This window comes from Harpia harpyja, chromosome 2 (genome assembly GCF_026419915.1).
Source record: "Harpia harpyja isolate bHarHar1 chromosome 2, bHarHar1 primary haplotype, whole genome shotgun sequence".
NCBI lineage: Eukaryota > Metazoa > Chordata > Aves > Accipitriformes > Accipitridae > Harpia > Harpia harpyja.
Window position 1 is genome coordinate 2,976,954 of NC_068941.1, and position 15,465 is coordinate 2,992,418.

The 15,465-nt window shown below is 45.7% G+C and overlaps 1 protein-coding gene across 1 annotated transcript; it reads left to right on the top strand.

The window, feature by feature from the left end:
* The first annotated feature begins 598 nt into the window (after positions 1 to 598).
* Positions 599 to 7,896, top strand: CCNG2 (cyclin G2). Its single transcript, XM_052812796.1, has 8 exons — positions 599 to 881; positions 1,090 to 1,227; positions 2,234 to 2,371; positions 3,375 to 3,625; positions 3,799 to 3,877; positions 3,957 to 4,055; positions 4,978 to 5,183; positions 5,696 to 7,896. The coding sequence occupies exons 2-8, from the start codon at positions 1,117 to 1,119 to the stop codon at positions 5,826 to 5,828; spliced, it is 1,017 nt and encodes a 338-aa protein (XP_052668756.1). The 5' UTR covers positions 599 to 881; positions 1,090 to 1,116; the 3' UTR covers positions 5,829 to 7,896.
* Positions 7,897 to 15,465: the final 7,569 nt, after the last annotated feature.

Consider the following 15,465-nt stretch of genomic DNA (forward strand, 5'->3'; position numbering starts at 1 on the left):
GCTCTGTCACGGTTGCTAAGGCCCGGAGCTGTAGGCGGGGCAGAGGTAGAACTGGCCCGGCCAATCCGGAGAGACCCAGTCTCGTTCGGCGGCCAATCGCTGCCGGTAAACAACACACCCCCACCGAGGGGTGGGGAAGGGGAAGGGGGGTGTGTGCGTGTGTGTGAGGAGGGTGGGTTTAGCAGCGCTGCCGGCCAATCAGCGGCTGGCGGAGCGCGGACCAATCATGGCGGGGGAGGGTTTGGGCGGCCTTTTTAAAACGGGTCAGCCGCCACCGGGGCGCCGCTCCCCCGTCCCTTTAAAGGAGTGATGCGTCTGATCCCGTCTCCCTCCGCCGGGACCTAGCAATTCCGCCGGAGGACCTCGGTTCCGCCCCGCTTCCCGTCAAGCAGGCGGTGCCGCTCGGCCGTTCGCTTCGCGTCCCGACCTCCGGCCCCTCTCGGGCCACCCCTAGGGTGCGCGGCTGGCCGCGGACTATTTTACTTCACGGCGGCGCCTCACCGGCCGGATCTAGCAGGGAGCGCTCCGCGCGGGGCCATCTGCGAGCCGCCAGAACAAAAACAAGGGGGCGGGGCCGCGCCGCCTCCATTTTGATGCGGGGTTGGGGCGGAGGCGGCGGCTGGGGGCCGGGGATGGTGCCGCTGCCTCGGGCATCGCCGTGACTCGCTGGGGGAGGCGAGCGGGGCTCGGCCGCGGGCGGGGGGACGCAGGCGGCCCTGCCTGGATGCGGGGCCAGCGGCGGAGCCGACCCGCGTCCGTGCGGTGAGGGGAGCCGGGCTCGCCTCCCCCCCCCCCCCCCCCCCCCCACTCCCTTTGCCACGGAAGGAACCGAGCGGTGAGGGCCGCGGGGGGGGCCCGGTGCCCCCTCACCACCGCCCCCGGTGAGTGTGCCGGCAGGGCCGGGCTGCCCCCTTGTCGGGTCCCTTTGTTCGTCTCCCCGGTGCTGTGGGAGGTTGGGAGGCCTCAGGCGGGGAGGGGGCGGCAGGCGCCCGGCTCCCTTTGTCCGGCGGGGTCGGGGGTGGTGTGGTGGCGGGGGGAGGGGGGGGGGGGGGAGCTGCCAGCTGTTGACGACGTGTGTCTGCCCTGAAGGGAAAGGATCCGGAGTTCGGGGAGAAGATGAGCAGCGAGGCGTTGTGGCTTTTCAAGCAGCTGAATCTCCACCTGGAGCAGGAGGGGCGGTTTCAGCCCCGCGAGAAGGGGCTCAGCCTCATCGAGGGCGCCGCCGAGGTGGGGGGGACACACGGGGGACGGGGAGCTGGGCTGGGGTGGGCAGGGAGGGAGGAGGCAGTCTCCTCAGGGCAGGCAATAACGTGTTGTTAAAGAACCGCCGAGCTGGGAGACGCGCGTCAACTCCGAAAAGTTAATTTGTTTCCTTGTAAACGCCACTTGCCTTGTCTTTTAACTCTATCTTAATCTGTAGTTACTAACATACACTGTATTATCAAAGGTCTGTGACCTACAGGGCAAGTAAAATATTGAGGCGTTTAATATTTATTGTTTAAAATTCGAGTGAACGCAGAACAGAGAGAAGTGTATTTTCACCTCCGGAGCTTCATACCGCTGTGTTGTACCACTGCGGGAGAGCGGGGATGTCTAGTGGGCAATTAACAAATGGGGAAACGGCCAGCTTTTCATTAGCAAGGTCTAGGGAAATGACGCTAGAAACACTCAGGGCTTAACAGTAAAAATTAAATTAAGCGTAAACATTTCCACCTTAACGATCGGAGTTCCTTACTGAGTTTAGGGCAGGCTTACATTCCTTCGGGTGCTCGGAGTTTTTTTGGAAAGGGCCTTAATGCTTAACAAACAAAGTTTCTGAAATCAGTCTGCTTGCTTGTTTTGAAAGCAGAACATCTGTTGCTTAAATATTGACATGCATGCAGAGAGGAGAATAAGTTGAGTTTGGTCATATCTCTTTCTGTAAGGTCAGGAGTCACTGTATGTATGTGCTTGGTAACTATTTTCTTAAAATAGCAAGTGGGTACTAGGAGATGTGGTTGTGCTGGGTATTGCACCAGTGAGACTCAGGATCTGGGTGTAATCCATGTACCTTGGGTGTGTTTTGAGTCTCAAGCATCTAAATTTATTTTATCTTTTTTTAACTTAAGAGAAAGTATTTAAGGAAAAAATAATTGCTTCCTTTTGCTCTAAGTAAAAGATAACTTAGGGAGTGAGTGGTCACAGTCATCACTGCTGCCACTGAATAATTCTGACTTTGTTTCTCTTGCCATAGAATGAAAATACTCTGTGTCCGAGACAAAGGAATGCCAAGGTGGAAGATCTTTGGAGTCTGACCAACTTTTTTGGTTTTGCAACTGAAACGTTTGTTTTGGCTGTTAACATTCTGGACAGATTCTTGGCTCTTATGAAGGTATTTTGGGGGGAGAGGACCTGCTATAGTGTCAGCTGGGAATACGTTAGCTTCTTGCGAGCTTTCTTATCTGACAAAAAGGGGAGGATTGTGATCTAGGATGTAACTGTGGCTATTTACGCATTCTATGCTAGCAATGTTTCTGAAGTCCTTCTTTGTAAACCTGAAATTGAGTACAGTTCTTTTTGCCTCTAAAGACAAGTAGCAATATGGTTTATTTCCTCTAATAAGTTTGTAGCCTTCACCAGGTAGATGTAGAAGACTAAGAACAGAGGAATTGGAGAAGGAACAAAACAATTTGTGATGCAGCCTGTTTCTAGGTACTGTGTTAAAGCTTAGCTTGCTGCTGGAACTAATACCAAACAATCATTTCCTGGATGTTTTTCTTTTCGTTTTTCTGCTGCTTTATGGCAGACAATTTGAACCTAAACCAGTTCTCCATTGTTAAGTTGGCAGAAAAAGTAAAGTTCCATCAGTTCTCTGGTCTGACACTCCTTGAGGTTGCACGAAATGTTATGCTGGTCCATGGGAGAGAATAGCAGAGGTAGGAGCAAGTTGTGGAGGGATAGGACTGCCTGAAACAGGCTCAGGCCGGATTTGCATAGACTTGAAATGAGGGTGGATGAGCACTGCCGCTTGGAGAAGCTGGGTATTACAGTTCTCACCGCAATTAATTTATTGTGTAGTGACGTGGAACAATTTCAATAGAGGGTGCTCAGCTGTCGAACTTGACTTTGTCTGACTTGGCTATGGCAGATTGATACTGCTTTATTGGCTCTGCCAGGTGTGTTTGCTGAAACTTGAGTGATGAAACTAGTTATGACTAGGTGAGGTGTATGAGTTGACTGACATCAGGTCTAGTTGAGAAAAGCAAATCTCTTTCTGTGGAACTATGAATATTCAAAACGGCTCACCGAGGCTGGGTGAGCTGTTGGTGTTGCTGTTTGATAAGCGTGGTGTTTGGGGGGGGGGAAGTATTCATAGTGCTTCTTCGTATTTTTAGGTGAAACCGAAGCATTTATCTTGCATTGGAGTTTGTTGTTTCCAGCTGGCTGCCCGAGTAGTCGAAGAAGAATGCAATATTCCATCTGCTCATGAGATCATCCGGATCAGCCAATGTAAATGCACTGTGTCTGACCTGAAACGGATGGAAAAGATAATTTCAGAAAAGTTGCACTTTGAATTTAAAGCTACTACTGCCTTAACCTTCTTGCACTTGTACCATACTATTGTACTCTGTCATACCTCAGAAAGGTGAGTTGAGCTGCATGTTGGTGGTGGTCTACGTGTTTGCTAAGCCCTTTTTCTCTTCACTTGCCTCTTAAATGATTATGGCATTGGCTGTAGAGGAGGCAGCTCCTTAGTTTTTATTTCCTGACAAGTGAATGCTTGTCGATAAACACGCGTTTCTCTTGGGTGTCTTACAGGAAAGAAGTATTGAATCTTGACAAATTGGAAGCACAGCTAAAAGCTTGCAACTGCCGTCTCGTCTTTTCTAAAGCAAAAGTAAGTAGAAGTAGCTTTCTTTGACTTCTGAATAGGTTTTGGTTCATGTTATGTTGAGCGGTGTTTTTTGTCCTTCTAGCCATCTGTCTTGGCCTTGTGCCTTCTCACTCTAGAAGTTCAGACTTTGAAATCTGTTGAGCTGTTTGAGATCCTTCTGCGTGTTCAAAAGCATTCTAAGGTAAATATTTTCTGTGGATTGTTTTTGCAGTTGTTGGGACTGGTGCAGTTAATGATGTACAAGGTTACATTTAAGGGGCCCCTGCTGTCAGTATACAATCTTCACAGGTACTGTTTGGCATCAGCTGAAACAAGCAGTGAAAGGGGTCTTTAAGCATCTGTCTGCAACTCTTGTAACTAACATGGTTTCATTGGTAGAATGCCAAATGCAAAAAAAACCTGTTGCTTAGAGAATGGGGTCAGGTAGTCATTTTGCACTGGCACATCTTGGCAGCTGCCTGGCAAGCCAAAGGATTATGGTTTAAAAAAACTAGCTTAAATGTAGAAAATCAGAAGAAATGCTGACCTAATGCCTACACAATACAGGCTTTAACAAGCACCTGATTTAACTTGTACAGTTCTAGCTGTATGTTCTAGAGAACCTTGCAGTCGGTTCGTAGGACTACAGTGACTGCCGGGCTGGTTATTCTTTTTGCCTGAATAACTTAATACTGGATTTTTAGCTGCTAGCTGCATGCTGTATCAGTTGATGCTCTAGAACAAGCTTTTCACTCTCGTAGCCAAATTCAACTAACTCAGTTTCTTGAGGGGTAGACGTAGTTCCTTTAAGTATGAGAATATTCTGTTCTAAAACGGAATAATCTCGGTTTCACTTTTTCTTTGGAAGTGATAATGAAAATGTTAACAGCAACTGACAGGCAAACTGTCAACTTAACTCAAACTTCAATGTGGACGTTTCTAGGAGGTGTATAGGAGTTCATCTTCAAAAGCAGCCCAGCTGTGACAAAGGTGTCACAGTGATGACTCGCTTGTATTTTGACTGATACTTTTACAAGTCTTTTCTGAGGACGTAAAGTGGAGGGAGGGGTTATCTTTAGAGCCGGTGTGTAATAGACTAAATAGGTTCATTTTTTGCTTTTCAGATAAGTGATAGTGACCTACTTTACTGGAGGGAACTGGTCTCGAAATGCCTAGCAGATTATTCTTCTCCTGAATGTTGCAAGCCCGATCATAAAAAGCTAGTTTGGATTGTTTCGAGACGTACAGCCCAGAACCTACAAAACAGTTACTACAGTGTTCCCGAGTTGCCAACGATACCAGAGGGTGGATGTTTCAATGAAAGCGAGAGGTTGGTAAAGCTTACACCAGGTGGTTAATTTGTTGGGAATTCTCATTTTATGGAAATGTTAATGTCAACTCTGTATAACTAGGCTAATTCACTACTACTTGGGAAAAAAAAATCTGCTAGCTTTGAAAATACTGAACATCTTAAACAGAAGGAAAAAAAAAAAGAAAAAAGGGGGGAACTGTCATTGTGGTGTTCAAAAAGTACAAGTGCTTTGTGGGGGTGGGGGGAGACATTCCTTTTTTTAAGGCACGGAGGCTTATAAAGCATTTAAGTCTTCTCAAGTAATTTATGTTTGGTATCTTGAATGCTGGCTTCTTGCTTGGTAGGAGATTTTTGGCATTAGAAGAAAGGAAATTGTACCTTATGATTTAAGCCTTAGTGCTGAGAAGTGTTTAGATCTGGGATGTTCTACTGGGAACAGAGAAGTGTGCAAGAAAACACGGGACTGAGGAATTGCCACCTTCAAGGGGTTGTGCTTTGTTTAAATTACATTTCCTGCTGTTCTTTCCTAGTGAAGACTCCTGTGAAGATATGAGCAGTGGAGAAGAAAGCCTTAGCAGTTCTCCTCCGAGTGATCTGGAAGGCACCTTCTTCTTTGAACTCAAACCTAAAACAAAGTGGCAAGCTCTTAGCTGTCGGTCGTAGCGTTAAGTCTTGATTGTATTAGGTTCAAGTTACTAATGCACCATGGAGTCTTTGGCAATAATGAGTTGGTAATCTGTAAACTGTATTAATGCAAGAATTGCTGTGGTATATCAATGCTTTGAATGCCTGCCTTGGTTTTTTTTGTTGTTGTAATTCTAAGGAAGAAAAAAAAAAAAATCCCGTTCAGGTCCCCAGTTCAGCAAAAAAGTTCACGTATAGCTCTGTTGTTAACGAGCATAAAGGTAGTCCTGTACCTGGTGGTCCAAAAATGCTTAGCAGCTAAACACATTAGCAGTGTGCCCTGGCAGCAATGAAGGCCGACGGCGTACTGGGCTGTGTTAACAGGAGCATAGCTGATAGATTGAGGGAAGTAGGGGTTTTTTTCCTCCTTTTATTTGGCATTCATTCTCATCTGGAACAGCGTCCAGTTTTGGGCTCAAGACATTAATCAACTTGTGCAAGTCCACTGGGAAGCTGCCAAGATGGTTAAGGGTTTTGGGGCACAGGAGCTGTGAGGAGAGGTTAAGTGAAATGAGCTTATTCAGTGGCAAAGTGGCCTTTGGGGGGAAAATGGAATGGAACAGCAGCCTTTTGGTATCTAAGAGGAGGTTGCTGAGGAGGAGGTGGTTTCAAGGTTTTGTTAGAGAAGCATGGAGCAAGAACAAGAGGCTTTCATTAAATGAAAATGTGAATTTTTCAGTTAATGGAAGAAGTTTGCTCCATGGGGACCATCAAGCATGGGAGTGGACCAAGAGGGGCTGTGCAGTCTTTGTCCTGGGAGATTCTCAGGATTCAACATAACAAAACCCTGAGCGTGGTTTGAATTCGTTGTTGACTTTGCTTTGAGCAGGAGGTTGGACTAGAGTCCCCTTGAGGGCACCTCCACTCTTCAGTGTTTTGCGATTAGATCAAATGGGCTGAGTAGGTTATGTGGAGTGGTATGTGTACATGGTACCAGGCTGAAATGATTTCCTGTCAAATGGGCCAAATACTGAAACTGCTTTAACACTTTACATGCTGTGCTCCTTTTCAGCAGGATTTTGAGTTGTATACTCCAAGTAGATTTTTTTTAAAGCTTGGTTTCTATAAACTTCAGGAATCCCTATTGCACAACAGGAGTATGCATGGCAAGAAGGAGATTTCTGGTCAAGGCTAGTTTTCACTCAAGGGTAGCATAAAGTGTGTGGCAGGGAGTTACTTCATATTTTCTGCAATACAGATGTTTTTACACTGAAATTCACATGGTATACTTCAGTGTGTTTTAAATTTTAACTGTTAACATGTCAATCCATACTATTAGCTTAGACTTATTAACATGGTAAATCTTGATAAGTCTACATTCCTTTTAATATTTAACCCTTGTAGTTGTTTTTCAGTATATTCATGTTATTGATTGAGTCATAATCAGACTTGTTTGCATGCTTACGTAAAGCAGTTAGTGCAGGAAGAGTTGATATTATGCAGTAATATCAGGTAAATGTGATGTTGATGAAGTAGTTAATGTAATGGTTTTTTCCAAACTTTTTTATTGAAGCACAAATTGAAGTATGATTGTGTTTCTCTGTATCGAGAACATGGCTAGGTAGGAAGCAGACTAATTAGCTCAGAATAATGGTGTGAAGTGTGTTGGTGCCAAAGTAGAAATGAAGGAGCAAACAAGCTAAAGGCTGTTTTGTAGATGCAAGCATTGTTTTAGAATGGTAAGAGAGGTGCTGTAAGTTCATAACTGTTATGTGATTTAAGTTTTATAAAAATACAAAAAGTTTACAAAAATGTATATAAAAATGTAAATTAAAAAATGTACAGAAAAAAATTTAAAACAAAAAATGAGCAGAAAATACTGTATTTTTTTACATTGTATGTAACTTTTTGTAGGTATGTTGCATGTAGATAGTAATTTATTGTGTACTCTGTATGATATAAATACTGTACATCTGAAGACTTCTTACTGCAGGTTGCTGCGCCTGGAAGCTCACTTCTGAAATGGAGTACTTTGGTTGCAGGTAACAAACCTACTCAGTCTTGTTTCAGTTGAGAACAAAAATAAACCAAGTGCTGTGTTTGTTAACCGATGTGAGTTAATGGTTGGTTACTTGAAGCTTTTGCCTTGCTTTTTTTTTTTTTTTTTTTGGCTGTATAGCTTATATGGTACTGCAGCTATGTTCCAGGTTCACCAGAAGTTCTAGTAAGCAGTTTGCAAGGACAAAAAAAAAAAAACCAAAAAAACCCCCACCACACTTCTGTGTTGGTTGCTACTGGATGTGAATCTCTTCTCAGCTTTGCTCCTGTCAGTTTTAGAAGCTAGAGTGAGGTATCCTCTGCTGATTACCCAGCTGCAGCTAGGCTCTGTCTGTGCTGAGCTGAGTGTTGTGAATGGTGCATTTGTACATCTGGCAAATGGGAGCTCCCGCTAGTGGTTAAGTTAGGGGTCATTACAGGCCAAGTGTTCTGGGGTTTGCTGGGTTTGGGGCTGATGCTGTTCCCAGTCTTCCAAATAAAATCTGGTCTCGGGATGCGTCTGCATCTTGGCAATCCGAAACAATTACGATAACTGCTCAAAGGCAAACCTGAGGTAGTTTCCTTCTCGTCTCATCCTGCCTGTGTCTTGCCAGTGTATTTCCAAGTCGTGCTTATGCTGTGAAAATTAAGGAGTAAGGGGGCTGTAACTGGTTCTTGCCAGAAAGATCTTCTGAGCCCTAGAAAGAGGGAGCCCGGACCTGCTGCGATGGCTGTAAGCATCATCATAGACCTATTGCACTCTGCAACTCGATACAGATCTGCCCTCATTCTGTCGTCTTTTTTTTTTTCTTGTGCAAGGGATGGAGTGAGAGAAATGACAAAGGTGCTTCCTCTGCCAGGTCAGCCTGTCTTCTAGCTCTGGCCACTGCTGCTGCGAAGGGAAATCCTGCCTCGGATGTTCCGACATGGGGGCAGCGTGTGTATGCTGGGCCTGGGAATGAATAGGGTGCTGTGAGGCTGATGGTGAGTGCTGTCACTCATCGGCAGGGAGCACGTGTAGGAAGAATAGGGTCGCTGCTGCTGTTAAAATAATCCTCTTGAGTGTAATAACAACATTCAGTTTTTTCTTTATGGCCTTCATAGCTACTTTTTTTCAATACAGGGACATGCTACAAGGCTTCTGACTTCCCACATACAACAGATGAGGGATGGACACTTGGTATTACTAACAGTTCTGTATGAAGTTCCCTTCTAATAACTCACATGTACCACAAAGTCAGTTATATAAAGGAACAGTTCGTCTTCGAAACACACGCTGTAATGTTTGAAGAGAAATGGCTTCCTTGCTGTCTGTTGTGACCGCTTTGAACATGAAAGCCGCTGCAGCAAAGATGTTGAGCTTCTACTTCAAAGGCGCTCACTCGGGTCGCTTCAGTACAGCAACCACCTCGCTCAGGAGTCGACAGATGATGCGTGTGCTGCGTAGGTGGGCTGTTAGGAAAGTAGGAAGCCATGGGCAATGTCCCCGGGTTTACTAACAGCTTGTGAGATTAATCTGTTTAATAAAGCTTGAGGTGTACCAGTCAGCCCCTTTCAAGTTTGTCCCAGCATGAAAAGACGTTTGCTTGCAAGAACGTTCTTCAGGCTTACTTCTGTGGTTTGATAATTTAGGCTCGACTTTGATTTTGCCGGGTCAGATAGCTGGGTATCCCTCAAAGGAGGTTTGCCTGGCTTTGTTCAAAGAATGTGGCTTTTGGTGGTTGGCTTGTTTTTAATAGCAGAGGTGTGCATGGTTTTTAAATGCTGTTTTGGGCTTTCTTGTACCACGAGGTGAAACTTCGAACGCTTGCAGTCTCAGGAGTTTAAATATGTGCTCATTTTCATAACTGCTTTGTCAGTAAGACTGGTTTGGGTGGAGGCTGAGGGGGCTGAAAGGGAATGTTGTTGTGGGGGAGACATCTCCTGGGAGAGCTCCTGGCTGTATGGTTTCTGTATGAGCTCTGGGGTGTTACTCCTTGTGTTTTTCTGAGATAGCGTGTTGCCTAACCTATGTAAAAGTGTAGCGCTGATGGTTCACATGGGTCTAGATGAGCCCTGGTTTCTGAGAGGATCTTGAGATGTTATCGTACTGCTCACCTGCTCTCCTGTGGCTGAACTGGGCTGCAAGGGATCAGCAGTGGAACCACTTTTGTTCCTAGTGAATTGTCATTCCGTAATTAAATCATGATGATGGCCTTTTAAACGTGAAACTTGACTTCTCCGCCACTTGGTTACATAACAAGTGACACGAAGCAGTAAAATATTTCAGCATAAATCCATCGGTGTGTTCAGGCCCTGGTCTTTAACAGCTCCTCTTTGGTGGAATAAGTAATATGTTTCTGTTGGTCAGTGCTTAGAGCAGGCTCTGCGCTTGACTGTAGCGTGAAAGGTTGAACCACACAAATGGTCAAATGGTTGATCTAAAGGACGGCGCTGCTTCACAATCTCATGCCGTTTTTTTGCTTGCTTGTGAAGGGGCTGGACTAATAGGTGAATGCCTTATTCTTGTGATACCAGTCAGCTATCGGGGCCTTGAAGCTCAGCGTAATGTGGATTAGTAGATACTGGGGCAAGACCAGAAATCAGCTTCTGCAGTTTACAGTTCAATGTATGTTGCGTAGGGCCTTTGACAAAGGACAACATCTGTTTCCATTTCCAAACAACTTCTAACTCACAGCTGCTGTCTTGAGCTCCCTAAAAACTTGGTATATGTGAAAGAGATGACTCGCAAGAGATTTTAAGTATGTACTCCAGGGACTTGCAAAACGTGCTTTGCTAGCATACGTGCTCGGAGAGCAAGATCTGTTTTGCTGTGTGCAAGTTGATGGATATGTTTGCACGTGAGCAGCAGTTCCACCATCACTGGGGAGAGACTGGGCAAGAGAGAGAAGTAGGAGCGGATGTGTAAGTATAGCGAAGCAAAGCCTGTGCTGGGTGTTCTCCTTTAACTGAACTGCAAACAGCAAAAGGCATGGTTTTGACTTCAGGTCTCAGCTGCCAGGTTTTGAGTTCATGCTCTGAATTCATGTTGTGTAAAAGCTTTTCTGGAAAAGAGTCAGAATATAGATGAGATAACGTCTAACATATGTGCTGACAAAACTGCCATTACTAACTAGCTTCTTCACAAAACAGCCACTGTTTTTGCTCAAGCGGAGTGCCAAGTAGTTTAAACCGAGAGTAGTTAGTGGTGGAGATAAGCATGGAAGTCATCAGTTGGGACAGCCGAGAGATACTGCATATAACAATAAAACGTCATAGACTAGAAGATGTTAGCCAGCTCTGACTATGGTCTCTGCCTACTACGCATCATATGAGCAGACAGTCAGTATTATTTTACAATGCATGTTGCAGCTGTGGTGTGTCACGTTGCCTTACTTCATGGCTTAAATGTGTAAGCGCCTGGTGTAGTGCATATACTAAAAGGAGAAAGTTGCCATAACAACTGAATGAAATCAATTAGAGTAATAAGCAATTAAAATCTCATCCTTAGTGTTGCATAAACATAGCGTTTTGCTTATGAATTATTAGTAATCTTGCCTCTAGACCTGTATGTTCTGTTCCTGATTTGCAGTCTCAACAATTTTTGAATTAATGAAGCATTTGATTTCTCCTTCAAAGAGTGCTGGTGGGGTTTTTTTTGGCTGCGGCGAGTACGTCTTCATCAGAGAGACGTGAACGCTATTAAAACATCTAAATGAAGGAAGCATTCCTGATGGGATTTCCAGAGCACTCGGCGCTGGCTTCACTCCCACCCAGTGAAGGCAATGGGAGAGCTAGCCTATGGTGAGAAATTTTGTCCTGGACCTAGAAAGGCGAATGCAACTCCTTCCTCTGTCACACGCTTCCTCCTTGACCTTCTGTGTATTTCTGAACCTCTCGCTTCCTTTGTTCCCCCTCAATAGAACAAAGATAGGAACCGCTCCTTACTGTAGTTCTCAGCTGTCCGGGATAAATCAGCTGAAAACGGAGAACGACATAGCTGTTGTGGAAAGGCGGGATGCGTAACGGCCCGTGAGAAAATAGGGCTTGCAGGCTTTGGTGGGAGTGGAGCTAGGCCACCTGTTTCTTCCCAGCGGGGCATTTCCTATAAAAAGATGTGCCCGGACAGAGATTCGGGCTCAAATGTAACGTCGCCTTTGCTAGCATGGCAGGACCGGCGTTACGACGGGTCGATGACATCCCCCGTCTGCCCCAGTCGCTGTGGGAGGAGGTATTCAGCATTTTCCAAATACAGATGCCCTCTGTTTGCTGGGAATGCCCTGTGCTGTGCCTTGAAGGGTCCCGTTTCTCTAACAGCCTCCTGCGTGCCCCTAGAGCAGCTTTGCCCACCGTGCGTTACACGTGGGTACGCGGACCGAGCTGAAAAGAGTCGCAGTCGTGCAAGTTACGCAAGGGTGGAAATGCAACATCTCTGTTGACTTTGCGAGGGCCTGTATGCTTGTTCTCTGAGGATTTCATGTAGCTGTGGGTGAAATGTTTCAAAGGTTAGAGTTGAATTTATAATCCCAAGTCTCCGAGGGACTTGGGAAAACATTAGTGTGGTCTAAATAGCAGTCTTCTGTACAGTGACTGAGCCAGGGATCTCGCAAGTCTTTTTCATCGGCAGCTCAATTATTAACTATGTTAAGAAGCAAAAGGACTCGGGCCGATCCCTGGGTTTGGCTTGCTGTCCTGCCAAGATTACAAAGGCCAGTAGCCTAATGGTTTGTGCCGCCGCCGATCAGCTCCTAGGTGCGGTTTACGTGCCAGCTCCTTGCCCAAGACATTGGCACGGTGTCAGAGAAATAGGAGGGGAAAGCTGTTCTGCGACAAAGAGCAAAGTAGCGTTAATCCTTCCTCGCGGTGTCAGGAGAGCGAAGGGACGCTGCGGGTCCCAGGCGATGCTCCCGCGGCAGCTGCGTGCTGTCCCTCACTCAAACCGTGCTGTAAGCAGCAATTTTGGTGTGTTGCTCATGAGGCCGAGACCTCCCCTTCTTGGAATGCCACTTATCAAATTCAGCAGCGCTGTCTTACCAGAGGCACTATCCAGGGCATCCAGAGCTCGTCTGTCTGATGCCTTTTGCTTTTCTAAGCTTTTGTTGTTCCATTAAATGTAATCCTGCCACCTTTATCCTCTCTGGGCAATCGGGAAAAGCCACTCACTCAATGCTGTAAATGCAACACGAGCTACTTATATCAGTTGCGAAATCAAATGTGGCTCCGTTGAAGGAATTTGGGTTTGTGTGGTTCTCAGGATGTGTACTTTGATCAGTTACCTCCACAGCCTACCGTTGCCACTGGAATAGCTGTTGTAGTAGTCTTACAAGCCCAAGTTAGGGATTCACTCTTGCACCCTAAACTTTCTCATTCCACATTAGTTCTCAGGGTGGTGTTAAAGAAAACAACACCAAGCGAGCGGTGGTGATGACACATACTCCTCTGATCTGTATGCATGTATGCTGTGTGGCTCTTAATGCTTATGAGAACACGGATTTCTGTTTCAATGTAAAAAACCTTTGCGCCTTATCCTGCTGAGGATGCGCAGTCATAGAACGTGTCAAATGTTTGTTCATAGTTAGCTGAGTGCTAGACAGCTATTACATATATTTATCATTTAGATGGGAGATACCTTTGCCCCAGGTATGCTAGCCAGGGGAACGTTCTCTGAAAATAATCCCTGGTGTGAACATTTGGCATGAGGGGTGGCTTCCATCTGGGGGTCTGGGTCCTGAGATTTTCTTATTTGGATGAACAGAGCATATCTCACAGACTTGCTCAAAAGTATGGTTAGAAATCAGTACCATTTTCTTTCCTCTGCAACTTTTTCCAAACAAGGTAGCTGTAGTATTGGGACTGTACTAAAAACATTTTTTCTTTGGTTTTACTTTCCTGTTGCTTGCTATTAAGGCTGATTTGGGGTAATTGGCAAAGACTGAGGCATTCTATTTTTATGGGCAGCCTATGGTCTATTCTTAAAGTGTGTACCATGCCTTAAATATCCAAGTGGGGGGAAATGCACTTCCATTCTTCTTTCACATGGTTTGGTTAAGGAGCTGATAAAAGACAAGGGTCAGTGCAGAAGAGAGCTCTTCCAGTGATGAGCACAACACTGAGGCTTTCTGGGTTGCAGCGAGATGGTGCAGAAAATGGTTGAATACTGCTGATCTTCCACAAGTTTCTAACAGAAACAGACCTTCCCCCCTCCCCTTTGGCAGCCTGTGGGATTACTTTGGTTTTCTAGAGGAGGGTTTGAGAGGCAGGGGGGTTGGATTTGTTTTTCCACTGTGCAGCTATACACCTTTGCACTCATAAAAAGGAAGAGGGAAGGAGAAGAACGAATAGCGTGCTAAGTCTTGGACCTTGCTTATAACATCTTTGTTTATATACCAGTTGTGTACTGATACAGTCACTGCTCGCAGGTAAGTTTCCTAAGGCTGTGGCCGTGGTTTTGTAGAGAAGGGCCCATCTTCTTTGCTGTCATCCATGGCTGTTAAGGGTACGAGGTTTCCTACAGACTGGAAAGGTTGGTTAAAGTGTTTGACTGGCATAAAGATGATATGGGATGGGTTCCTAGCCTTGTCTTGGGTTTTCAACATGGCTTTTGAGTAGCTACTGTCCCACCCTATAGAAATGTAGGTAACCGTTGTCCCTTTTGCAAAACTAGGATGGTAAATCTCTTCCTATCTTTTTTTGTGTGCTTGGCGTGCTACTGCAGTGAAGCAAGTGCTGTGTGCTTATGTGCTGTGTATGTAGCGTATCTTATTTCCATTTGCATATAGCAGTCTCACCTGGTATCTTTGGATACAGCTAAATGCAAAGGATCACTATAATTAAGGGCTGTTTTGTTGGCTATAATAATGTCTGGGTTCTTATCCTCTCGTCTACTAGCTGATTTAATAAACAACAACTTACCTGTGGTGGTAGTTTAGCACTCTTCTCAGATCTCCAGGATGAATACGGATTAATTCCTTCCAGGGGAATAACAGCAGCTTTAACTTCCACTGGTGTATAATCTCAGTGCCTCTGCTTCTCTTATTTCTTCAAGTCACCTGGCAGCAACACTTGACTCCTGAGTGCCTACAGTCAAGTGTAATCCTTCAGCTTTTCCTCTCGGGATTGATTTAGCATCAGAGCTCTTAGTCCACAGCTTCTGGTTACGTGTCACTGGGCGTTCTCCGGCGTTTCCCTCTTCCACCTTTCAGTTCCTCCGGCAAGGTGCTCCTGGAGGCAAAAATCTCAATCCGGGTGGACATTTATACTCACTGGCCCACAGCCTTCAGCCAGATTCAGCTACCAAAGACATCAGGAGCTGGGGTTAGTGCTGGGTTTTGTCACCTGCTTGCTTTCTTCTCCAGGGACTATTTCAGCACTCCTACGACTTTAGGACCCGAGAGAGGAAAAAAAAAAAAAATCAGTAACAGCCGACTATGGGCTTAACAGGGCCAAGCCTGCTGCTCAGCTCAACTAGGTTTTATGATAACATGGTCCTCAGGGTGCAGCGGGCAGCTTTCACTCAGCGGGGGATTTGGCCCGGGATGTTTGCTGATAAGCTTTGATCTTGCCAGGCCATAGTTACAAAGCAGAAAAACCATTGGATCTTAGATGTGTAGTTGAAGAAAAAGCAGGCAATTTACCTGTCTGCTGATCAGAGGATGGGACT

What these genes read in the sequence shown, in the direction of transcription:
- CCNG2 (XM_052812796.1), top strand. Translation starts at nt 1,117, where the DNA reads ATGAGCAGCGAGGCGTTGTGGCTTTTCAAGCAGCTGAATCTCCACCTG. An exon ending in GATTCTTGGCTCTTATGAAG is followed by an intron (nt 2,372 to 3,374) that starts GTATTTTGGGGG and finishes TCGTATTTTTAG; the next exon opens with GTGAAACCGAAGCATTTATC. An exon ending in GTGTTCAAAAGCATTCTAAG is followed by an intron (nt 4,056 to 4,977) that starts GTAAATATTTTC and finishes TTTGCTTTTCAG; the next exon opens with ATAAGTGATAGTGACCTACT.